The sequence below is a fragment of the Ornithorhynchus anatinus genome, chromosome 2, assembly GCF_004115215.2.
Source record: "Ornithorhynchus anatinus isolate Pmale09 chromosome 2, mOrnAna1.pri.v4, whole genome shotgun sequence".
Taxonomy (NCBI): Eukaryota; Metazoa; Chordata; class Mammalia; order Monotremata; family Ornithorhynchidae; genus Ornithorhynchus; species Ornithorhynchus anatinus.
The window spans coordinates 6,168,031-6,192,924 of NC_041729.1; the positions used below are offsets into that span (position 1 = coordinate 6,168,031).

General features: G+C 60.9%; 1 protein-coding gene across 3 annotated transcripts in view; it reads right to left on the reverse strand.

Moving 5' to 3' along the window:
- Positions 1-6,786: 6,786 nt before the first annotated feature.
- Positions 6,787-24,894, reverse strand: part of PXN (paxillin) — a 67,761-nt gene continuing 49,653 nt past the window's right edge. Inside the window, exons 2-12 of one of the 3 annotated variants that reach the window (XM_029057657.1) lie at positions 19,666-19,892; positions 18,856-18,989; positions 18,154-18,293; positions 17,175-17,376; positions 16,879-17,014; positions 10,602-10,700; positions 10,071-10,241; positions 9,805-9,978; positions 8,767-8,848; positions 8,421-8,569; positions 6,787-7,087 (exon numbers count right to left, since the gene is read on the reverse strand). In XM_029057657.1, coding sequence (XP_028913490.1) covers positions 6,821-7,087; positions 8,421-8,569; positions 8,767-8,848; positions 9,805-9,978; positions 10,071-10,241; positions 10,602-10,700; positions 16,879-17,014; positions 17,175-17,376; positions 18,154-18,293; positions 18,856-18,989; positions 19,666-19,892 — 1,781 coding nt within the window. In that variant the 3' untranslated portion in view covers positions 6,787-6,820. Of the gene's footprint in view, positions 7,088-8,420; positions 8,570-8,766; positions 8,849-9,804; positions 9,979-10,070; positions 10,242-10,601; positions 10,701-12,797; positions 13,985-16,878; positions 17,015-17,174; positions 17,377-18,153; positions 18,294-18,855; positions 18,990-19,665; positions 19,893-24,894 lie in introns of those variants that run through there. The other 2 variants (XM_029057659.1, XM_029057658.2) reach the window with 2 other exon arrangements.

Consider the following 24,894-nt stretch of genomic DNA (forward strand, 5'->3'; position numbering starts at 1 on the left):
TCATTTTTCTACCGAAACATTTAGGACACGTCACCCGCTCCTCAAAAGACTCCAGTGGTGGCCCATCCACTCTGGCATCAGACAAAAACTCCTCACCGGTGGCTTTAAAACAGTCCAGTGCCTCACCCCCTCCTACCTCACCTCGCTTCTCTCCTTCAAGCCAGTCCGCACACTTCGCTCCTCGAATGCCAACCTTCTCCCTGTCCCTCCATCTCGCCCGTCTCCCGGCCGATCCGAACTCTGGCCCGGAAGGCCCTCCCTCCTCAAATCTGACATAAAATTCCTCTCCCCCTCCTTCAAAGCCTTCCTGAAGTCCCGTCTCCTCCAAGAGGCCTTCCCTGACTAAGCCCCACTTTTCCTCATCTCCCTCTCCCTTCTGCGTCACCCCGACGTGCTCGCTTTGCTCTTTCCCCCTCCCAGCCCCACACCAATTGTTACCTCATATTTGATTGAGGTTTCAGGCCGTGAGCCCCAATCGATCAATCGTATTTATTAAGCACCTACTGTGTGCAGGGCACTGTACTAAATGCTCCGCAGATGGAACAGGGACTATATCCAACCTGATAAACTTGTATCTATCTTAGTGCTTAGTGCAGTTCCCAACACATAGTAAGGACTTATCAAACACCATAAATAATAATAATGATTGTTAAACACTTAACAACAACAATAATAATAATGTTGGTATTTGTTAGGCGCTTACTACGTGCAGAGCACTGTTCTAAGCACTGGGGTAGATACAGGGTAATCAGGTTGTCCCACATGAGGCTCACAGTTAATCCCCATTTTACAGATGAGGTAACTGAGGCACAGAGAAGTTAAGTGACTCGCCCACAGTCACACAGCTGACCAGTGGCAGAGCGGGGATTCGAACCCATGACCTCTGATTCCCAAGCCCGGGCTCTTTCCACTGAGCCACTCTGCTTTTCGGCTTACTATGTCCCAAGCATTGTACTAAGCACTGAAGTAGATACAGTACAATCAGATGAAGACTCTTTCCCACACTGGCCTCAGAATCTAAAGGGGAGGAAGAATAGGTATCGAATCCCCATTTTACAGACGTGTAAACTGAGGCATAGATAAATTAAGGGACGTGATTTACACAAGGTCACACAGCAGGAAAGTGGAGGAGCCAGGATTGTAACTCCAGTCTCCTCACTCCCAGACCTGTGCTCCATCCCCTAGGCCGCACTGCTTCTTCAATCGGTCAATCAATCAATCAATCAATCAATCACTTACTGGGCCCTTGGGAGATGGCAATATAAATTAAAGAGATAATCCCGGCTTTCGAGAAATCTATAATCTAACAGGCAAGACCGGCAGGCATAAAATCATTTAGTTGGAGGAAATTGTTCTTGTCTGTCTCCCCCGATTAGACCGTAAGCCCGTCAAAGGGCAGGGACCATCTCTGTTACTGATTTGACCATTCCAAGCGCTTAGTACAGCGCCCTGCACATAGTAAGCGCTCAATAAATATTATTGAATGAATGAAAAAAAGAAATTCAATTGGATGTAACAGTTAAATAGGAAGATGGATAATGAATAAGTGCATAACTATTAGAATGCATAAATTGAGATGCATGTAAATTGAGAAGCAGCTTGACCTAATGGAAAGAGCCCGGGCTTGGGAGTCAGAGGACCTGGGTTCTAATCTTACCTCTGCTACTTGTTACCGTGTGACCTTGGGCAAGTCGCATAACTTCTCTGTGCCTCAATTCCTCATCTGCAAAACAGGGATTAAATCCTACTCCCTCCTACCTAGACGGCGAGCCCTATATGGGACAGCGTCCAACTGTGGACAGGGAATGTGTCTACTAATATTCATTCATTCAGTAGTATTTATTGAGCGCTTACTATGTGCAGAGCACTGTACTAAGCGCTTGGAATGGACAAATCGGTAACAGAGACAGTCCCTGCCCTTTGACGGGCTCACAGTCTAATCGGGGGAGACAGATAGACAAGAACAGTAGCAATAAATAGAATAATTAATATGTCTACTAACTGTTAAATTGTATTCTCTAAAGCGTGCAGTACAGTGCCCTGCACACAATTAGTGCTTAATAAATACAATTGATGGATAGATCCGCTTATATCTATGCCCGCCCTCAGGACGGTGCTTAGCATGTCGTAAGCATTTAAAAGGTACCGTAATTGTTATTAATGTCCTCAGTATCGATATACGTGTTAGACCGTGAGCCCGTTGTTGGGTAGGGAGTGTCTCTACCCGTTGCCGAATCGTAGTTTCCAAGTGCTCAGTACTGTGTTCGGCACGCAGTAAGTGGTCAATAAATACGATTGAATGAACGAAAATAAGAGAAATATACGTGCTGAGCGGCCCATTGAGAGGATGGGCATCGGAGAGATGGAAACCAATCAGGGAATGCCACCTGGAGGAGGTGGACTTTAGGAGAGCTTTGACGCTTGGGAGGATTGGGGGTCCGGTGGATTGGAAGAGCGAGGGAGTTCCAGCCAGCGGAGAGGGTGGGAGTGAGAGATCAAAGGTGGGAGCGGTGAATAATAATAGCATTTTTTATTAGCATCAGGGAAGCAACACGGCCTAGTGGACCGAGCCGGAGCCTAGGAGTCCGAAGGACCCGGGTTCTAATCCCGGCTCTTCCACTTGTCTGCTGGTGTGACTTTGGGCAAGTCACTGCTCAGTGCCTCAGTTTCCTCTTTAAAATGGGGATTAAGACAGTGAGCCCCACGTGAGACCTGTGAAACAGGGATTAAATCCTACTCCCTCCTACCTAGACGGCGAGCCCTATATGGTACATTCCAAGCGCTTAGTCCAGTGCTCTGCACATAGTAAGCGCTCAATAAATACTATTGAATGAATGAATGAATGAATGAATGAATATATGAGACAGGGACAGCGTCCAACTGTGGACAGAGAATGTGTCTACTGATATGTCTACTCTGTTAAATTGTATTCTCTAAAGCGTGCAGTACAGTGCCCTGCACAGTTAGTGCTCAATAAATACAATTGATGGATAGATTCGCTTATATCTATGCCCGCCCTTGAATGGTGCTTAGCATGTAGTAAGCATTTAAAAGATACCGTAATTGTTATCAGCATCAATATATAAGTGCTTGCTATATATCTATCTACCTGAGTCTACTGAGGTGCCTGGCACATAGTAAGCGCGTAACAAATGCCATAAAAATAAATTTGCTGAGCACCCGCTTTGCGTGGTGCACTGTACTAGATGCTCAGGAAGCCCAGAATAAAGAAGTGGCACATTCCCTGCCCGCAAGGAGCTTATGCTGTAACAGGGGAGGACAAGCATAAATATATTTACAACTAAAGCGATCAAAATAAATTATTAAGAAGGCATTTATAACTGAGCACTAAGCAAAGTGTGCCTTCATTCATAAGTGAGAGGTGGGACTGTAGGCTATGGAATAGATTCGCTTAGGAGGAACGCAGAGGCGGGCGAAGAGAATGAACTTACAAGAGACCCAGCGCGGAGAGGCCGGAAGCCAACGGTCAATCCTTGCTCGCCGCAGGGGGGAAATGGGTCTGAGGTTTTTGAGAAGGAGAGACGTGTCCTCCAAAGGCATTTTGGAAAGAGATCCAGCCTTTGAAACGCAGCACAGTCGAATGGGGCTAGAGGACCTGAGTTCTAATCCCGACTCCGCCACTTGTCTGCCGTGGGACCTTCGGCAAGTCGCTTCTCTGGGCCTGTTACCTCATCTGTAAAATGGGGATTGAGGCGGCGAGCCCCGTGTGGGACAGGGACCGTGTCCAATCTCATTAGCTTATATCTACCCCAGCGTTTAGTACAGTGCCTGGAACATAGAAAGCGCTAAACAAATACCACAATTTTAAAAAACCAACAAAAAAGCAGGAGAGGGGTTGGAGGGAGTGAGAACAGTGAGGAGGTTGGACCAACTCAATGAATCAGAAACAGCACGGCCAAGCGGAAAGAGTCCGGGCCGGGGAGTCAGAAGGACCTGGGTTCTAATCCCGGTTCCGCCATTTGCATGGGCAAGTTACTTCATTTCTCTGGGCCTCGGTTTCCTCGTCCGTAAAATGGGGATTAAGACCGTGAGCCCCACGTGGGACGGGGACCGCGTTCAACCCCATCGGCTTGTATAATAATGTTGGTATTTGTTAAGCGCTTACTATGTGCAGAGCACTGTTCTAAGCGCTGGGGTAGACATAGGGGAATCAGGTTGTCCCACGTGGGGCTCACAATCTTAATCCCCAATTTACAGATGAGGGAACTGAGGCACAGAGAAGTTAAGTGACTTGCCCACAGTCACACAGCCGACAAGGGGCAGAGCTGGGATTCGAACTCATGAGCCCTGACTCCAAAGCCCGTGCTCTTTCCACTGAGCCACGCTGCTTCTCCGATCCACCCCGGCGCTTAGTACGGTACCCGGCACATAGTGAGTGCTTGACAAATACCAAAATCACTCTCGGAAAGAAACCAAGAGCCTTCTTTGGAAGGCTGGGTGCTTGGGAAATGAAACCAATTCTCGTAGCTGGCGCTCAGCTGTCCTCAGAGGCCACCAAAGCTGGCTCTGGAAAGGAGATCCGAAGCTCAGTGACTCGGTTCGTTTGGAAGACGGTAGAGAGGGGCAGAGGCCCGAGACGACAAGCCCGATCGTTCGCCGAACGGGGACTTTAGGCCCTCCCCCTCGGTGGGGGAGGGTGAGACCCAAAGGATTTTGAGTTCTGGTTCCGCGTCGGGGTCTCGGCGATGATCTGGATGGGGGAGGGGGACGGAAACGGGACCGGCACGAGGAAACGTGAAAATAATAGTAAATTTTATTGGCGTAAAATCACGAGAATTTAAATGGGGAAAAGCTGAGTTAGAAGTTTACAGAGAAAAAAAATAAAATAATCAACGAAATGTTGACCCGGAGGGCTGTCCCTGCGGAGCCTGTAAGCCGGTGGGGGCTGGGGAGAGGGCAAGGAGGGGGCAGCTCACTGATAAGAGAGAGCTTCGGTCAGGGGAATGCCCAGACGGGCAAGGCCTACGGCATCAGGCCCCAACGAGAACCAGGCCAACGGGACCCTCGGTCTCCCGGGTCCGAACCCCGGAGGGCCCGGGGCATCTCGCCGTGCTCAGTCAGCTGCAGCCGACGCCCCCGCTTCTCCCGGGGCTCCCGTGGGGGATGGCCGGACCCCGTGCCGGCCCAGTTTTGGGCGGTTTCCACTTCATCGGCCCCGAAAGGAGGCTGGGATGGGTCTGGCGCTGAGTCCCGCCGGGCGACCCTAAAAATCCCCTCCCCTCGAGGGCTCCCCCGCCCCGCTCCACCCCACGAAGTTCCACGTGCGCCCGGCTCAGACCGGGCAAAACGAGGCAGTGGGGACGGGGGAGGTTTCAGTGGGGTCGGGGGAGTGGGCGGTTAAACTGCCGACACCCGTCACCGACTCGGTTCTCCGAGCCTCAACCGCTCCGGCCGTGAAATGGGGGTGGGTTTCACCTCCCGTCCCGCCTCCTGGAGGAAGGCAGGGAGCGCTCCGAGAGCCTCGGAGAGAAGGCGCCAGAGGGGGCCGAACCAGGACGGCTGCGGGGTCCCGGGCCGCCCACCCACCCCACCCGGGAAGCCGAGGGAGAGCCCGAGGTGCCGGTGCTTCCCCGACGGAGGGGAGCGGCGCGGGGCGGTCCCGCCGGGACCCGGGACTCCTTGCGGCTTCTTCGAGCAAGCCCCAGAAACCCCGCCGATTGCCCCCTTCTCCCCTCCGGCCCCCAGGATTCAAATCCAGCAGTCGACGGGTTACAAAAAGGGTCCGGGTGATCCGAGAAGGGGACGGAAAAGCTGCTCACAGCTCACCTGCTTGTGCTAGAAAAAATACAAGTCGCCTCCCCGGGCCACAAGCCCTCGGTACATAGAAAACCCCGAAGGACACCGCCCCGGACGGCCAGTCGGCGAACGGGGCCGGCTGAGGAGGCCGGGGTGGGGAGTGGGGGGAGAGGCAGGGGGTACAAAAAGGATCTTTCATAAAATCTCTTCAAAATCAGTCGGTATAGAGAATTAAAAGCAAAAATCAGACGACAGGAATGAAAAGCTCAGTGTAGAAATCTCTGAAGGCCGAGGGTGGTACGGTCACCAGCCGGGGGGCTTCGGTCGGCGGGGGCGGCCGCCGGAGCCGGGCCCGGCCCCAACAGTCGTCACGAAACGTTATTGCTTGATAGGAGTCCTCCCGCCCTCTCACAGTAAAACCGATGGAACCGCACGCATGTGCATACTCACACGCAAACACACGCACACGCACGCGCACACGCACACCAAGGAGGGGACCCGGGGACGGAGAGGAAACGCCCCGCTCCCGGGCCCGGTGGGGGAGGCCCTTCAGCCGCCCCTCCGGGGATTTTTCCCAAACGTGCCCAGCCGGTCATCCGGGCTTTGCCCCTGGAGGGGTCGGGCGAGGGGGAGGAGGAGGAGGGAGACGAGATTCAAAACCCCTGACCTGATGCCGCTCCCCCAATCCCAACTCCGGCCCTCCGCACGGTGAGGGGTCACCGGCCATGTCTCCCGCCCCCCCCGGCGAAGGGGTAGAGGCCCAAGCGAGGGCAGCGGGGGGGCGAGGGGGAGGCTGGGCGGAGAACGGGGGGTGGGGAGAAGAGAGAGCTCGGCCGGGGACGGAGGGAGGGGGTCCGTAAGCAGGACTCGGCCCCCACCCGTCCGGCCTGGGATGCGGGTTCCAGTTTCAGGCCCTCCCCTCGGGATCCCCCAGGGCAGGGGGGTCGGGGCCGGGGGGGTCGGGGAGTCTCGGGGTCACAGTAGCGGTCAGGGAGGCCGGGCCCGGGGGAGGGAGAGCGTGGGGTCGGGGGGACGGGGGGCGGGCCGGGGGGGCCGGCGCGCCCTAGCAGAAGAGCTTGACGAAACAGTTCTGGCAGTAGGGCTTGTCGTTCTGCTCCTTGAAGGTTCCCTTGTTGAGCTGCTTGAGGCAGAAGGCACAGACAAAGTGTTCGGGGTGGAACTTCTTGGCCATGGCGGTGATGCAGCGGCCGGTGATGGGCTTCTGGCAGCCGGAGCAGAGGGAGCCGCGGCGCTCGTGGTAATGCACCTCGCAGTACGGCTGCCCGGCGTGCTCGAAGAAGCTGCCGTTGATGAACGGGGTGAAGCACTCCTGGCGGGCGCGGAGAGCGGGGGGTGGGTCAGAGCCGGCCCCCGGCGGGTAGACCCCGGACCTCAGGGCGGACCCGAGGCGGGTGGGGGTCCCGACCGGGGGCGGGGTGGCTCGTTCGCTCATTTAATCGTATTTACTGAGCGCTCCCCGTGAGCAGGGCACTGTACTAGGCGTTTGGGAGAGGACAATACAGCAATAAGCAGACACGTCTTAGGGAGGAAGCCCCTTTGCCCCCTTTGCCCTTCGGCGAGTCACTTCACTTCTCTGGGCCTCGGTTACCTCGGCTGTAAAATGGGGATTGAGACTGTGAGCCCCACGAGCGACAGGGCCCGTGTCCAACCTCATTTGCTTGGATCCAACTCAGTGCTTAGTACAGTGCCTGGCACATAGTAAGTGCTTAAAAATACCAAAATTATTATCAATAATTATCCATTCACAAGTACTGGGCAGCTCACATTTTTTTAATGGCATTTGTTAAGTGCCAAGAACTGTACTAAGCGCTAGGGTCGATATGATCAGGTCGGATACAGTCCCTGTCCCCCACGGGTCCCGGCTTGACTCGTCCGCGGCCTCTTACGCTAGAGTGGAAGTTCCTCGTGGGTCGCAAACCCGTCTACCGACTCTCTTTCTGTTGGTTTGTTTTTAAAATGGTCCATTCATTCATTCGATTGTATCTACTGAGCGCTTACTGTGTGATTAAGCGCTTGGGAGAGTACAAGCAAATGGTATTTGCTAAGTGCTTACTATGTGCCAGGCACTGTATTAAGCACCGGGCCACATGCAAAGTTGGAGTCCCCGTCCCCCGTGGGGCTCACGGTCTTAATTCCCATTAGACGGACGAGGGAACTGAAGCACAGAGAGGTTAAGTGACTTGCCCAGGGTCACGCAGCAGACAAGCGGCGGAGCAGGGATTAGAGCCCAGGTCGCTCGGACTCCCAGGCCCGTGCTCCATCCACTGGGCCAAGCGCTTCGTCCGGTGCTCGGCACGCGGCGAGCGCTCGGTAAATAATAGGAAGAATGGTGGTCTTTGTTAAGCGCTTACTATGTGCCGAGCACCGTTCTAAGCGCTGGGGTAGATACAGGGTGACCGGGTTGTCCCACGTGGGGCTCAAGGTCTTAATCCCCATTTTCCAAATGAGGTCACCGAGGCCCAGAGAAGTGAAGTGACTTGCCCACAGTCACGGAGCTGAGAGGCGGCGGAGCCGGGATTCGAACCCCCGACCTCTGCCTCCTAAACCCGGCCTCTTTCCACACGGGTCGGCTGGTCGACTGACTGTGGGGCGGCAGGGAAAGAGCAGGCAGCGCGGGAGGGGGCTCTGGCGGGGCCACTCACCCGGCAGACGAAGCACTCTGGATGCCAGAGGGTGTTGAGTGCTGAGATGTAATTCTCCAGGATGGCCCGGGCACAGCCCCCGCACTTGGGGGCAAACATGTCGAAATAATCCTTGCGGCAGTACGCCTTGCCGTCCTTCTCGTGGAAACCTGGAGGGCAGAAGTTACCATTATTATTATTATTATTATTATTATTATTATTAAGTAGGCCGTCGTGGCAAAGCCCGCCTCTCACGCCCCCTCCACCCCCCGCACCGACTCACCTTTCCCTCTCCCCGGTGCTGGCTTCCTCCCTCCCTCCCCGACTCCCACCGCACTGGCCTTCGCCCCCAGGACAGATCCTGTACCTTCAGGTCCGAAGAAGGCTCCACACTGGGCACAGAAGAAATGCTCCGGGTGCCACGTCCGGTCCAGGGCGGTCACCACTTTCTGTGGAAGGAAGCGCCCGGCGGCCTCTTTCGGATCGGATTCTCCCGACCCGATCGATCGTATATATATATATATATATATATATATATATATATATATATAACAATGACGGTAACGATGATGATATCGGTTTAGCGCTCACTATGTGTCAAGCAATGTTCTACGCGCTGGGGTAGGAACAGACCGATCAGGTTGCACCCAGTCCCCGTCCCACGTGGGGCTCACCGTCTCAATCCCCGTTTTACAAACGAGGGAACTGAGACCCAGAGAAGTGAAGTGATTTGCCCAAGGTCACACAGCAGAGAGCTACGAGAGTTGGGATTAGCATGCAGGACCCTCTGACTCCCAGGCCTGGGCTCTATCCACTAGGCAGGACTGCTTCAGCACAGAGTGCTTACTGTAGGCAGAGCAGCGTGGCTCAGTGGAAAGAGCCCGGGCTTGGGAGTCGGAGGTCATGGGTTCGAATCCCGGGCTCCGCCACTTGTCAGCTGTGGGACTGTGGGCGAGTCACTTCGCTTCTCTGGGCCTCGGTGACCTCATCTGGAAAATGGGGATGAAGACCGTGAGCCTCACGTGGGACGACCTGATGACCCTGTATCTCCCCCAGCGCTTAGAACGGTGCTCTGCACATAGTAAGCGCTTAACAAATACCAGCATTATTAATCGCTTGGGAGAGCACAATATAACAGAGTGGGCAGACACGTTCCCCGCCCACAACGAGCTCCCAGTCTAGACCGGGCACCAGACATCGATACAACTAAATAAAACACACGTATTTACCCCAGGCCCTTAGAGCAGTGCTCTGAACGCAGAAAGTGCCCGGTAAATCCCCCCGGAAGGGATTTAAGCCCCACGGTGGGGCTCGGGGTGGGTCAGGCGGCACCGTCGGGGCCCCGAGACTCTGTCCCCGGGCCCGGGGGCAGAAGGTCGCGGGACGTTCTGAGCCCGACACTCACATCCAGGATGGGCCCGTTGCAGTAATAGCAGCGTGGGGAGAAGAGGTTGTGATAGTCTTTTTCACAGTAAGGCTGCCCGTCGCGCTCGAAGAAGTTCCGCGAGCCGATCTCCTCCTGGCAGTGGGTGCAGACGAAGTGCTCCGGATGCCAGGTCTTCCCCATGGCCGTCACCACCTAGAGGGGCACGGGGCCGGTAAGGGGGGTGGGGGTCGGCAGGGCTCTCCCCTGAGCCCCCGCCCGCCCTGGGGGCGGCCCAGAAACCTCACCTGGCCGGCGATGGGCTTCTTGCAGGCCCCGCAGACGCCCTTGGCCACGGTGGCGACGCCCAGCTTGTTCAGGTCCGACTGCAGGCTGCCCAGCATGCTGTCCAGCTGGCTCCCTGGCTTCGGGGGACCCCCGGGGGGCGAGCCGCCCCCCACCTTCCCCTGGGCCATGAACTGGGGGACGAGAGGAGGGCGAGGTCAGGAGCGGGGGGGGGGAGGGGGTCCGCCCAGTCCCCTCCCGGTGTCCCGCGGTACCCGGCTCCGGAAGCCTCAGGGCCCTCCGCTCTCTCGGCCGTGGGGCAGCCCCTCCGCCCCGCCCCCCCGCCCCCCTTGAGGTCGCGACCACGACGCCCAGAGAGGCAGAAGTGGGGAGACGGAGCAGGGGAAGCCCGGGCCTTCGGCCCCCGGGGAAGATCTCGCCGGGGCCAAAGGCCCCGGGACCCACGCCGGGCTCTTGGAGCCGCAGCTGCCCACGGGGGACGACGAGCTGGGTGGGGGAGCCGGCCCCGGGAGCCCCCAGCCTCGGGCACTAACCACTCCCTCTGCTCTGCCCTCACAGCTCTGCCTGCCATTGGGAAGCCAGGTTGCATCCCCGCCAGCTTCTCCAGCTGCTCTGGGCTCTAGCTCCTGGATCTTCCACGGGGGAAATGGAATAAATCACACAGACGGACAGACAGACAGAGAGAAAGGACAACGATATCAGAGAGGCCGCCCCGGGCCCGGCTGATCCCTGACCGACGGCTCCCGGAGGAGGGAGTCCGACAACCACTCCTTGGAGGCCGGGGCAGGGGGAACCATGAGAGATGAGGCCCCTCCCCGGCGGGCAGGAAAGGAGAAGGGGAATGGAGGAGGAGGAGCAGGAGGTGTGGGAAGACAGAAGCTGTGGGGAGGGGAGGGGAAAGGCCGGGAGCGTGGCCGGAAGGATCCGGGTGCGGCCTAGAATGGAGAATGGAGGGGAGGGGGCCGGGAGCTCTCCCTTTCCTTGGGCCCGGTGGGAAGGGGGAGGCTAGGGCCTCCTCTCTAACTAAAAAGGACCCCGTCGGCCCACACAAAGCCATCGCCTCGCTCCTGTCCCCCCTTTCTTTCCTCGCCAGGGGCTGCTGGGAGCAGCCCTCAGGAGGGGCCAGGATGTAAGCCAGCTCGTCCCCTGGGGAGGAGAGGCCGGCTGCCTTCCTGGGGTTGGCAGGGCCGAGGGGAGGGCTGGTGCCCAGCGGGGCCCGGGACGGGCCCTGGGCTGGAGGAGGCGCAGGCACCTACAGAGAAAGAGGACAAACCGAGGTGAGGGGCCGGTCCGGGCAGGGGGGATGAGAGGGCGCGGCGCCCGCTCTGCCCTGGGCCACGGAAGGAGTCAGGCGGCCCGGCGGGGTCGGGGTGAGGAGGGCCGAGGGGCCGGAGCGGGCGGGGAGCCTGCCTGCCTGCATCGGGGGGAAGAGAGGATCCGCGTCCGTCTGGCAGCCCACAGAAGTCACGGAGCCGGGGGCCGCCGGGGTGGGGGGTGGGCGGGGGGCAGCGGGTCCCTCGGGAGGAGGGAAGCCCGGCCCGGTCAGGGTCTTCTCGGCCCGGGGAGGGTCGCGGCGGCCCGGGGGTACGGAACGAGGAGGGGACGAAGGCCCGGGAGGGGAGGTGGGGCGGAGGGGCGGCTCGGCCGGGGCCGGGGCGGGGCCCGGGCTACTCTCGGGGGCTTCTCTGTAACCCTGGGGGGAAGCCGGGGGAGGAACGAGAAGAGGAGGAGAAGGAGGAGGAAGAAGAGGAGGAGAGACTGGAACAGAGATGGTTCTTCTCAGGGGAATGGGAGAGTCAGGAGGGAACACGACCTAGGGAGAGAGGAGGGAGAGGAGTGAGAAAGCGAGAAAAGAAGCCCAGGTCCCCCTCCGCTTGGCCAGGGCTCCTGAGGCCTCCTAGCCCTCCCTGGCACCACACTCGCCCCCGACCCCACGGGGCTGGACCCTCCCCTGCCCACGGTTCTCCAGGGGCCGGGAGCCAGGGCCTTTTCTGGGCCCGGCCCAGATCTGGGCTCAGAGGTCTCCTAGCCCCAAGGTTGCTGGGCTCCCTTGAGCCTCCGTGCTTCCCGGAAAGATCAGGGACTTAAAAAACGGGAATCAGCCCTGGGCCCTCTCCCTGACCCCCGGCCCTCCCTGGCCGTTTCCTTCCAGGGAACCGGGCCCGGGCCAGTCTGCCCACCCGCTACCTTCTCTATGAGCTGCCCCCCATCCTGCCGCCCCCGGGGCTGCACGGTGATGACCACGCCTTCCGTCAACCAGGCCTCCGGGCCGCCCCCGGCAGCCTCCGCCTCCTCCACCTCCGCGGGCCCGAGGCCCAGCCGGCCCCGCAGCTCGGAGATGAGCCGGTCCCGGGACGGGGTCTGCTGCAGGACGACCGGGCCCGGACGGCGGCGGGGCCAAGCCTCCCGGGACATGGGGTGCGCGTGGGCCGTCTCCCGGCTCCTCCGGATCACCGAGCGGATCTGAGCGACAAGGGGGCGGCCCGTCACGGGGGGTCCCGCGAGGAGGCGGGGGGTGGGGGAGAGGAGGAGGAGGAGAAAGAGAAGCAGAAAGGGGAGGAGGGCGAATCCATTCCGGGCACAGGCCGGGAGGCCACTCTTTCCTTGAGGCAGGGGCCACCACTCACTGGTCTGGGTCTTGTCTGGAGGGCAAGCGGGGCTGGTGGCTAGAGAGAAGGACCAGGGACAGACAGCCCCAGGGGCCTCCCCGCAGCACAGAGGCTGCCTCTTAGGGCCCAGTGCCCCTCCGGCCCGAGGGAACGGGGCCTCCGAGCTCCGGGAGGAGCCATCTTTGGAGACCCCGGCTAGACCGGGCCACAGGCTGGGGAGCAGCTATATCTCTGGGTCCGTGCCACGGCCCGGGCCTCTTCTCAGGTCTCCTCGGCGGGCACAGGCGGGACCCCTCGGGCTCTCGGCACCGGTGCCCCACCCCAGCCAACGTGGGCTCCGGGCCTTCCAGGCAGCTCAACGGTCGGCGGAACCGGGGCGGGGCGCATGCTATTAGTGTGAAGGGAGCTGGGGGGCGGGGGGCCGGGCACGCTCACACCATGCACAGCGGGTGAGCCGCCACCCCGCGCTCCCCCGGCCCCGCTCCCGCGCCTGCCTGGCCAGAAGTGGAAATCCTCTCCTTGCCGGACATCTCGAGGGCAGGCGGCGGCTCCGGCGCATCTCTCCCGGCCTCTCGGGCCCCCCGGCCCGGGCCGCCGGTGGCCCCTCTGCCGGGAGCTCTCTCTCCGCCCGCTCTGTCCCTAGACCCCGCTCCTCCATCCGGCTGCCGACAGTAGAGGTCGGGAAGGACGCCCGGACGGTCCGTCGCCACCACGGCTGGTTCCGGCGGGTCCCGGGGCCCCGGGGCCGCTCCGGTGGGAGGTTTCCGCTCGGGGGCCCCCGGCCGATCCCGGGCGGCAGCTGCGGCTTCTTCCGGGCGGGGAGGACTGGCGCGCTCCCCACGAGGTGGGCCGGGCAGCCCGGACCCTCCGCCCACCCCAGCCGGGCTGAGGGGTCGGGGGAGCGTCGCTCCGGGAAGCCCGTCGGCACCGCCCAGCGCGCCTCTGGCGGGATCTCTCCCCCGGTCCTCTGCCTCGAGGAGAATCAGACAGTCCTCCATGAAGGAGATTCCGGGGGGCTTTTCGGGGGCGGCGTCAGACTCGGCCCCGAGTTGGGGCCGACCGAGCGGCTGAGGGCGGGCGGGGGTCCCGGAGGCCCGGCCCCCGGTCGGGGGACTCGTCCCGCGACCCTCCTGCTCCTCGACGCACAGGAACGGCGAGCCGCGGCCGGGGCTGGCGGAGGGCGGTTGGGCCGGGGGCAGCGGAGAGGCGGAGAGAGGGGGAGGAGGACGGGTGCTGAGGGAGCCTGGAGGTCCCTGGCGGAGCAGCTCTGGGGGGCGCTCAGAGCTCAGTGGCAAGGGGGAGCCGGTCTGGAGGAGAAGAAACAGAAAGGCCCCGGGGAGAGAAGGGGTGAGGAACGCTAAGGCGGAGGGCCAGAATCCACCTCAGGGGTCCCGGCTTGGTCTTCCGACCCGCCTGGAGCCGGCCGAGACCCAGCTGGGGCAGCCAGCGAATCTCAGAGAGGGCCTCGGGCAGCTGAACCCCGCGGCCCACTCTGGTCCCATGAGAACCCTCTCTCTCGGGACTCTTGTCTCCGTCCTCTGACAGCAGTCAAGGAGAGGGGGAAGGGGCCCAGTCCCGCTACCCCAGACAACGCTCGTGCTCAGGCTGCAGGGTCTGACCCAGGAGGCCCGGATCACTGGAAGGCCTGATCTGGGGAAGGAGGCTCCAAGACTGAACCCTTGAGAGAGAGGGAAGTGGGGCGGGGGGAGGGCCAGAAAGAGACGGGATGGAGGGAGACGGGACGGAAAGCGGGACGGAAGGAGAGACGGAGAGAGGGACAGAGGGAGGACCGACTCCCTTACGCACCTCAGCAGAGCGAGAGACTCTCCCAGCTGGACAAAGTCACCAGCCGGGAAAATCCCCAGAGGGAATGGGAAAACCGCCGGCCCCTGCGGACCTCACCAGCCGTGGGCAACTGTCCACCCTGGATGCCTCCGATCTCCCCCGGCCGGGACTGAGGTCCACAGAACCCTCCATTCTCCTAGGCTCCACCCGGGTTATTTGCCGAAGGCGTTCAGCCCAAAGAAAGCGCTCAATAAACATCTTCCATCGATGGACTGATGGTTCGATTGATTGAGGGTGCCCGAGACAGCTGGAGTCAGGCCGGGCTCCACCGGGGCCAGGGCAGGGCCGGCAGCGAGAGTCGTGCGGAAACGCCCGGAGTCCGAGCCCCCGGCCCGGACTCTGAATGCGGGGCGGCCGACCTCACCCTCCAGTCCTCCAGGAGGGAAGTTTGGCTGTTATATCGCTGTGCTGTCGTCTCCCAAGTGCTCAGTACGGTGCTCTGCACACAGTGAGCGCTCAATAACTACGATCCGTCGACGGCACTGGATCAGAGAGGTCGGCAGGTGACCGTGACGATCCAGCACCACAGTTACTCCGGGAGGCCCCGGCGCTATCACCCCCTCCCCCGAACCTTCATCCACCTGAGAGATGAGTCCGATGGACCTGTCGGTTGGTCGAACCCCTTCGGTGCCATAGGCCCGGGAGACGAAGCCAGCCAGCCCGCCTCCGCCTCCCCGCCGCCTCCTTCATTCCCAGCCTCCCTCGGGGTCGGCCGGGAAGCTCCAGTGAGGAAGCAACGTCAGCAACTCGGGAGAAGCCTGCGGCCTCCGGCCCCCCAGTCCAGACCTTGGTAACTTTCTCAGCCCTTTAAATAAAGATCCCACCCGCCCCAGAGCCGGTGAGGCTTCCAGGCAAGGTGCGGTTACCCTCCCAGAATGACTGCTGGAGGAAGGGAGGTGAGCGGGAGTCTCTCCTTATGTATTTGTCACCAATCCCTTTCTCCCTGTCCTTATTTCTAGATCGCGAGCCCCGCACTGAGGGACGGAGACCTTGCGCTTTTTTCCAGCATTTAGTACAACGCCACGTACTTACTGAGCACTTCTTATTCACCACTACTACTATTATTATTATCACCATCAAATGCCGCCGAGTCTTTTCCCATTTATAGCGATTTAGGGACGTATTTTCTCCTGAACGTCCTATCTCCTGCACTTACTACTACTAGTAATAATTTTGGTATCTGTTAAGTGTTTATTACATGCCAAGCACTGAAATAATAATAACTGTGGTATTTGTTAAGGCTTACTATGTGCCAGGCCTGTACTAAGCACTGGAGTGGAAACAAGCAAATTGGGTTGGGCACAGTCCCTGTCCCACAGAGGAATCAGAGTCTTAATCCCCATTTTACAGATGAGGTAACTGAGGCCCAGAGAAGTGAACTACTTCCCCAAGGTCACGCAGCAGACAAGTGGCAGAGCGGGGATTAGAACCCAGCTCCTCCCGACTCCCAGGCCCAAGCTCTATCCACTAGGCACCGTACTAAACGCTGGGGTAGGCACAAGACTACCGAATCCTACCAGGGGCTCAAAGTCTATGTAGGAGGGAGTGTTGAATTCCCATTTTGCAGAAGAGAAAACTGAGGCACCGAGAAGGGAAGTGATCCGTCCAAGATGACACAGCAGGTAAGTGACAGAGCCGGGATGAGAACCCCGGGCCTCTTGTCTCCCAGGCTCACGCTCTTTTCCCTAGGCCGCCCTGCTTCCCATCCCACTACTATTATTTCTATGTTCTCCCACGGCCCCGGAGGCCAGAGGGTTGGAAAACCAGTGGAGGGCGGAGGGAGAAGCTGAGGCACAAACCCAGTGGCTTCTGGGCAGAGAACGAGCAATTCATCGGGAGGCAGGAAGGGAAGCTGGACCGCCGCCCGGATGGGGGGCTCGCTCACTTACCCCACGGGCCGCAGACGGGTGGAGTCCTGCGTGGCTGGGGGTCATGGGGGACGCTGAACCCCGAGACCCGGGGCTCCCCAGGTCCGAGCGATCCCCCGACCCTTTCGTCCCACCCCGGGGGCCAGCACCCTCCCCGCCCCGGAGAACAGCCACAACACAAGGCCCTTTGTCTGCACCCGACTCGCGGCACAACCCGCCTCGGCGCCGCATACCGGCAGGCCTCGGGGGCCAGGAATGCCCCCCGATGCACAATCCTCTGCCCACCCTGCGGCGGGCAGCGACGCAAGGCCCCGACCCCCGCACCCTCCCTGAAACGCACGCGCTTCCCTCCCCAGCTCGTCAGGCACCTCACCCGGACGCAGACTGCGGCCACCCCGGCCACCGAGCCCCCAACGCGCAGGACAAGCAGAGGAGGGGGCACCCCCCACCCCTCCGTCGGGGGGGGCGGGAGGGGGGCAGCGGAGCACCTTGAAGTCGGAGAGCGACGCCATCAGCTCGTCCAGCTCGCGGGTGGCGGAGGAGGCGGATATGCGGGTCTGCTGCTGGCTGGAGGGGACCGGCTGGGGGCTGCTCACCTCCCCCTGGCTCATGGTGATGGCCGGGCTGCAGGGGAGAGCGGGAGTCGGACGCGTTCCCCGCCCCGTCCGCCCCCCGCCCAGTCGAGGGTCGGTCGCCCGCCGGCCCCTCGGTGCAGAGGGGCCGCCCGGGGCTGTCGCTCTCCGGGCCCGCCGGCCCGAACTCCCCGGGGCCCGCCGGCACTCACACGGGGCTGGGCACGGAGCTCTCCAGCTCGTCCAGGAGGGTCTCCACGCTGGGCCGGACATCCTCCAGCCCCCGGCTCCCGTTGCGTTTGGGCTTCTCTTTCGCGGGGGGTGCGGTCTGGTCGCCGGGGGGGCTGCTGTTCTCGGGGATCCCGTAGTGAGAGCCCGGGGCCCCGGGCAGCGGAGGGCTCTGGCTGGCTTCATCTTGGCGGGGAAAAGAGAAGGAGAAACGGGATTCAGCGCGACCCGCCCCCGGGGGGCTGGGGGCTGCGATCCTGGGGAGGAAGGGAGGAGGAGAAGGAAGAGAAGGAATGTGCAAGTGCTGTATAAAGTCACTGGGAAGGAACGCCTGGGTGAGATCTAGACCCAATTCCCGGGCCCCCAAGGGGCTCCCAATCAAAGAATGAGGGAGAGCTGAAGGGGGTCGGGAGGTTGGCGAAAGACACATAAGAGTAGCAGGGTGGCCTAGTGGATAGAGCAGAGGCCTGGGAGTCAGAAGGACCTGGGCTCTAATCCCTGCTCCGCCACTCGCCTGCTGCGGGACGTGGGGAAAGTCACTTCACTCTCCGTGCCTCAGTTCCCTCGTCTGTAAAATGGGGATTAAGAGTGGGAGCCCGTCGTGGGTCAGGGACTGTGTCTACCCCTGCGCTTAAATAAAGTGCCCGGCACATAGTAAGCGCTTAACGAATACCGCAATTATAAGGAGAGGTGAACGAAAATAAAAGACAAGGATGACAGTTCAGAGGAGGTGGGAGAGATTTTCCTCTCAGGCAGGCAGGCAGTCATTTATTCATTCATTCATTCATTCAATCGTATTTATTGAGCGCTTACCGTGGGCAGAGCACTGTACTAAGCTCTTGGGAAGTGCGATTCGGCAACACACAGAGACTATCCCTACGCAAAGACGGGCTCACGGTCTAGAGGGCAGTCAGGCAAGCCGGTGGGTAGCCACCTCCCTAAGCACCGGGCCAGGACCCCTACCTGCCAGGAAGCCGCCGGGAGCGTTGTGCTGCACGGCGTTCAGTTCCAGGAGCAGCCGGTCCAGTTCCGACAGATTGCTGCCCAACGAAGAGCTCATCATGGTGGGGGACGGCTCTGCTGACTTCTGCTTGTTGGGGAAGCTGGGGGCGCGGGGAGGGGGAGGGAGTGAACGAGCGCAGCGAGTCGTCCCAGCCGAGGCCCAGCGGGAGCAGCAGACGGGGCGGACGGAGGTGGGGCCTTTCCCGCCGACCCCGGGGGGCAGCGGAGCCGCGGGAGGGGACGGATGGGAGGCTCCCCCGGAAAACCCCTCCCCGCTCCCCGGGAAAGGCGAGCGGTGTGTTGGAAGGGGAAGGGGAGAAGGCGGGTGGGCCAGGAGGGGAAAGAAGTCACAGACTCCGGCCCCTGAACCGTGGGGAGAGGTCGGAAGGGCGGCTGGGCCTGGGCCGGACCGCCCCCGACCCCCTCGGCGGCAGCGGGGCAGATCAGGAGACCGGACCCGGCTCACACCGATTAACTCTCTGTCTTCCTCTCTCCGGCCGGGCAGGGGAGGGGAGGAGGGCGGATGAAGGAGGTTCGGCCCCGCAGGTGGGCGCGGCGCACGGAGCCGGGCTCCTTCCCCCGAAAGCTTGGCCCTTCACCCTCCCGGGCTGGGCCGGGGGCCGCGAAGCCGAGGTCCGAGAGGACGTGGCCCACCCGCCGTACCTGTAAACGTGCTCCTCCTCGCCGGCTTGGGAGCAGGGCGGGCCGAAGGAGTCGAGGCCGTCCGGGGGGACGGAGGCACTGGAGGTTTTGGCACCGGAGCTGTAGACGGGGGATTGGGACCGAGGCGGCGGCGGCTGTGGAAGCGGAGATCGGACCCGCTCGTCAGGCTCTCGGCCGGGGGCTGGGCGGGACGCGGTTTCGGGGAGGGGGGGCCGGCCCCGTCTCCCACCTCAGAGAGGGGAGGGGAGGCAGAGCACATGCTCTCCGGGCCCACCGGGGGCTTTCCATCCTCTGCCTGCCAGACGGGTGATTAACACCTGACTCACTACCCCTCCCGCCCCCTCCGGCTTCTGAAGGCCCATCGCCAGGCTAGAGGAGTGAAGCGGCGGCGTGGCCTAGTGGGTAGAGCAGAGGCTTGGGAGTCAGAAAGCCCTGGGTTCTAATCCCGGCTCTGCCCCCTCGGACAAGTCACTTCCCTTCTCCGCGCCTCAGTTACCTTATCTGTAAAATGGCCAGGTGGCACAGCGACTGTGTCTGTCCTGATTCCCTGTAATTACCCCAGCGCTTAGACCACTGCTTGGCACATAGTAAGCGCTTAACATATACCATCATCATCATTATCACCAGCTGCCTCGTGGGACCCTGCCCCATTCACCCACTTCCTCCCCAGCCGGGTCCTGCCTTTTTGGTCCCGTGTCGGGCCGCCTCCTCACCCGGGTGCGGGCCCGGAATGGCTCGGCCCCTTCGCCCATCTCCCCCTCCTCACCCTCCGCCCCGAGGGCCCTCGCGGGGCGGCGGCCGGAACCCCACCTGCTGGTGAAGGAATCTGGAAGAGCTGGGCTGCCACTGGTCCGGGGGGTCTAGGACGGTGCCGTTGAGGGCCTCGCTGGAGGGCGGCGGGGGCACCGGTGGGGCCACCGTGATCTCCTGGTACGTGTGGTTTCCGGTCGGGTACGAGTAGGGCGTCTCGTCGGTCAGGAACACCGGCCGCTTGGAGATGTGCGAGGTGGTGGACTCCAGGTCCGCCAGGAGGGCGTCTGTTCCGGCAGAGAAGAGGGGGCCTTGAGCCGCCGTCCCACCTCTCCCCTCACGGCCCGGGAGGGAGGGGCTGATTCTACTACCGGTGCCCCCTACCCCGTGGGTAGTTGGGTACCCCCTCCCTCCCCGCCAGGAGTAGCAGCAGCCCAGGGTTAGAAAGCTGCCCTGGCACAGCCGGGCAATGAGAAGAGGCCGCAGGGGTTGATCGTGCCCCCGGGCGGGCGGTGCCTCTGGCTGGCAACGAGCCCCCCACCCCGGGCGGCCCCTCCCGAAGGTCCCCGGGCTCTGCTCTCGGGGCTTCCGGGCACAGCCGCCCCACCCCGGCTCTAGGCTCTGGACTCCGGCTCCCAGGGCCCTCCCCCGCCAGGTCCGTGCCAGGTGCGTGCCAGGTACGTGCGGCCGTGGCTCCCGGGGACGGCCCTCCGCTCCCTGGGCGGGGATGAGGAATTCCTGGAGAGACGGCCGGCCGGAGGCTCGGGGAGGGAGGGAGAAGGGGAGGGGCTTCAGCGGCTCAGGAGAGGGCAGCGCCAGGCCCTCCCCGGGCTCGCTGGGTCACGAGCAGGCCGTCGGCGGGGACGAGGGCGGAGAGAGCCCTCCCGCGGGGGCCGGGCCTCCCCGCTTTCGGGATCCCGGGTGGGGGCCGGGCCCGGCTCAAGCAGGGAGCCGGACTCCCCGGTCGGCTCTACCCCCTCGCCCACCCCGAGGCCTGGCGGTCGACCCGGAGCCCGCCCGCCGGTGCTCTCGGCGACCGGGGGGCGAAGGGCCGACCCCCGGGGAACGGGCTCGCTCCGCCGCTTTCACTCACTCACTCATTCAATCGTATTTATTGAGCGCTTACTGTGGGCAGAACACCGTACCGAGCCTTTGGGCGAGTACGATACACAGTGAACAGACACATTCCCTGCCCAAAACGAGCGCCGGCCAACCGGCTGGCTGGCAGGTGGGCCCCGTTTCCGCCGGTGTCCCACCACAGCGGACGCGTGGTAAGCGGGGGTGCGGGCGTGTGCCTGCACCGAGGGGACTCTCTGCCCGCCTTCGGTGGCAGAACCTCCAGGGCCCTTGGCCTCTCTCCTGCCCCTCCTCAGTCCTCCCTGTGCCCAAGAATCGGAGCCCCCGCTGCTCGCTGACGGGCGAGGGCGGGAATCTCTCTAAAGCCCGTCCCCACCAAGCAGGAGCCGGGGAGCACCCGCCCAAATCGCCCGGCATCTGCACGGTTCCCGGACCCCCATCCTCCGCCCGCCGGCACGGCCCCTACGCCCCATCCTTTACGGTCACTACCCTTGCCCCTCTCAGCCTGCCCCACACCACCACGACCTTCCGAGCATTCGGTCCCCTGCGGTGGCCCCGCTCCCGCCGACCCCTCAGAGGCAGGGGAGCGGGCTGCTGGGGGAAGCGCCCCAGACCCGATGCGGGGTAGCAGACGCCCGCCCTGGGGGGGTGGCGAGTGGGTCTGGTGGGTCTCACCCTTTGTGACGGTGGGGGAAGACCAGCTGCCACCTGATGGCAAGGGGCAACTCCTCTCCCTTGAGCAAGGAACCGGTCACCTTGGGCCGGTGCCAGGGTCCCATCTCAGGAGGCCTCCGGGGTTCGCTAGCCAACCCCGCTCCTCCTTGACTCATCTCCTCCACCCCACGTCCGTCCGTCCGTCACCCAGGCAGGAACCTCCTCCCCAGCCGCCTCCTGCCAAGGCCCGGCCCCACCCCCCAGCCGATCGTGCCCAGGGGCAGCGTGCCAGAGCTTCCTCCGCCTCAGCCCCCAATCATCCCCCCGCCGCCCGGCCGCTCCACCACAGAACCAAGCCTGTCGATCCCATTCTTGTGTCTCCTCTCTCTCTGCCCCCCAGGGGCAACCCTGGACAGGAAATGGGCAGAGGGCAAGATGGGGGAAGACTGGTGGGTTAAGGCCCACCCCCATATCTCTCTCTCGCTTCCCTGAGGCCTTGAAACAGTTAAGAGAAGCCACGCTCTCCTGCAGTGACCGGTTCTCTCCTCCCCCCAACTTGGGTAAACACACAAAGGGCTGGGCCAGGAGGAAAAGGAAAGAGAAGTGGGGGGAGGGGACGGAGGGGTGGAGGGGGGACCCGCCAGGAGCCCACAACTGGAGGTGGATTCGGAGAGGCAAAACCACAGTTTCCACTTCTCTCTGCGGGTGGCCGGGTCTTCAACTGCAGATTCCCCTCCCCACGCCCTTGGGTCTTCCCTTCTCCTCCAGCCTCTGGGAGCGCAGCACCGGGACGCCCCGTGTCTTGGAATCGTCGACCAAGGAAGAATCCAAATTCTGGGAAAGAGGCGTCACCCCCTTGCCCCTCCCTGCAAACCCGGATCATAGCCTGGCTATGAACCCTGTCAGATAGGAAGAAAAACAGGCATTACAGTCTTCCATCTGGGGTGCCCTGCCTGCAGTCAGTTGATCGTATTTACTGAGCGCTTATCGTGCGCAGGATGCCGTACTAAGTGCTTGGGAGAGTACGATACAGCAATATAACATACACATTCCCTGCCCACAACGAGCTGACACTCTGGGGGGGACAGACATTAATAGAAATAAATACAGTTACAGATATGGACATAAGTGGTGTGGGGCTGGGCGGGGGAAGAATAAAGGGGGAAGTCTGGGTGACAGAGAAGGGAGTGGGAGAAGAGGAAAAGAGGGGCTTAGTCAGGGAAAGCCTCTTGGAGGAGATGGACCTTGGATAAGGCTTTGAAGCCGGGAAGACTCATTATCTGTCGGATATGAGGGGGGAGGGTGATCCCAGCGCTTAGAACAGTGCTCTGCACATAGTAAGCGCTTAACAAATACCAACATTATTATTATTATTATCCGGGTCAGAGCAGGACGTGGGTGAGAGGAATTGGTAGGAGCAGCAGCAGAATCGAGTGTCTACTTGGTGCCGGGCAACGTACTAGACACTTGGGAAAAGGGGAATAAAGGAGCGATACATTCCCTGCCCACGAGGCACTCACGCTCTAACGAAGGAGACGAGCGTTAAAAATGTAGACGACTGGAGAGGGCCAAATAAATAATTGAGTCCACTTAGCTCCACGAGAGCTGAAGAGGGATGTAAATAAGCGTCACAGTTGGCTGATGGAGTGATCTGGCTCGGAGTGTTGGGAGATGAATCGGGGCAGGCTTCTTGGAGGAAGTGGGATTTTTGGGGTGGGGGTGTTTGAAGTCGGGGAGAGCTGAGGGAGCAGGGTGAAGGAGGGGGCAAGGGGTGGGAGAGGCTCGAAGCCCCCCTTCCCTCAGGATCACACACCCGACTAGGGCAGAGGCAAGAAAGCAGCCCCGGCCACTCTCGGCCACCCAATCTGAGCAGTGGGCTAAAAATCCGCCAGGAGGCCGGTGCCCTGTTTTGTTTCTACTTCTTCTTTCTTCTTCCTCCTCCCGACCTCGGGACACTTCAACTGGCTCCCCCACTGCGCTTACTAAGGGCCAAGCACTATTCTAAGCACTGGGGTAGATTCATTCATTCATTCAAGCGTATTTGAGCGCTTACTGTGTGGAGAGCACTGTACTAAGCGCTCAGAAAGTACAATTCGGCAACAGAGACAATCCCTGCCCACAACAGACTCACAGTCTGATTCTATTTAGTTGCCATTGTTTTTATGAGATGTTCTTCCCCTTGACTCTATTTATTGCCATTGTTCTTGTCTGCCCGTCTCCCCCGATTAGTCTGTAAGCCCGTCAAACGGCAGGGACTGTCTCTGTTGCCGACTTGTTCATTCCAAGTGCTTAGTAAAGTGCTCTGCACATAGTAAGCACTCAATAAATACTATTGAATGAATAGAAGGGGGAGACAGACAACAAACAAGGGGACAGGCATCAATAGCATCAGTATAAGTAGAATTATATATACACATCATTAATAAAATAAATAGAATAATAAATACGTAAATATATACACGAGTGCTGTGGGGCGGGGGGTAGAGCAGAGGGAGGAAGTTGGGTGATGGGGAGGGGAGGAGGAGCAGAGAAAAAAGGGGCTTAGTCTGAGAAGGCCTCCTGGAGGAGGTGAGCCTTCAGTAGGGCTTTGAGGGGGGGAAGTGTGCTAGCTTGGGGGATGTGAGGAGGGAGGGCGTTCCGGGCCGGAGGTAGGACGTGGGCCGGGGGTCGACGGGCGGATGGGAGAGAAGGAGGCCCAGTGAGGAGGTGAGCGTCGTCAGAGGAGCGGAGTGTGTGGGCTGCGATGGAGAAGGAGAGGAGGGAGGTGAGGTAGGAGGGGTCAAGGGGATGGACGGTTTTGAAGCCAAGAGTGAGGAGTTTCTGCTTGATTCGAAGGTTGAGAGGTAACCACTGGAGATTTTTGAGAACGTTTCAGCTTGCACACAGTCCCTGTCCCACATGGGGCTCAGAGTCTTCATCCCCATTCTACAGATGAGAAAAATGAGGCCCAGAGAAGTGAAGTGACTTGCCCAAGGTCACAGAGCAGACAAGTAGCAGAGGCGGGATTAGAATCCACACCCTCCACCTCCCAGGCTGCCTCTCACACTGCTGGGAGCTACAGCCAGCAGAGTCAGCGTTGGTCCTGTGGTCTTTCACTAGCCCAGGCCAGCTGGCCCCAGGCCCAGAACCCCACCCGCCCCAGAGGGGAAGCTGAGGTCAGCTGCTGGGGGGGGGGGGGGGGAATCTGACGTGTGGGGGCTAGTTTCCTCTGACCTTGGGCAGAGGCCACCGAGCCTGCTGGCCAAGGAGGGCTCCAGCCAGAATGACGTGACTTTCTCCCCACCCCCCCTTCTCCCCATTTCCAGGAAAGAAAGGGGAAGGTTCGGCTCATCTCCCTGGCCAGGAGAAGCAGCGTGGCCTAGTCGCTACAGCCCGGGCCCGGGAGTCAGAAGGATCTGGGTTCTAACCCCGGCTCGGCCCCCTGACTGCTGTGTGACCCTGGGTCAGTCGCTGCACTTCTCTGTCCCTGTTACCACATCTGTAAAATGGGGCTTAAGACTGTGAGCCTCGTGAGGGACATGGACTGGGTCCAACCTAATTAGTTTGCATTCATTCATT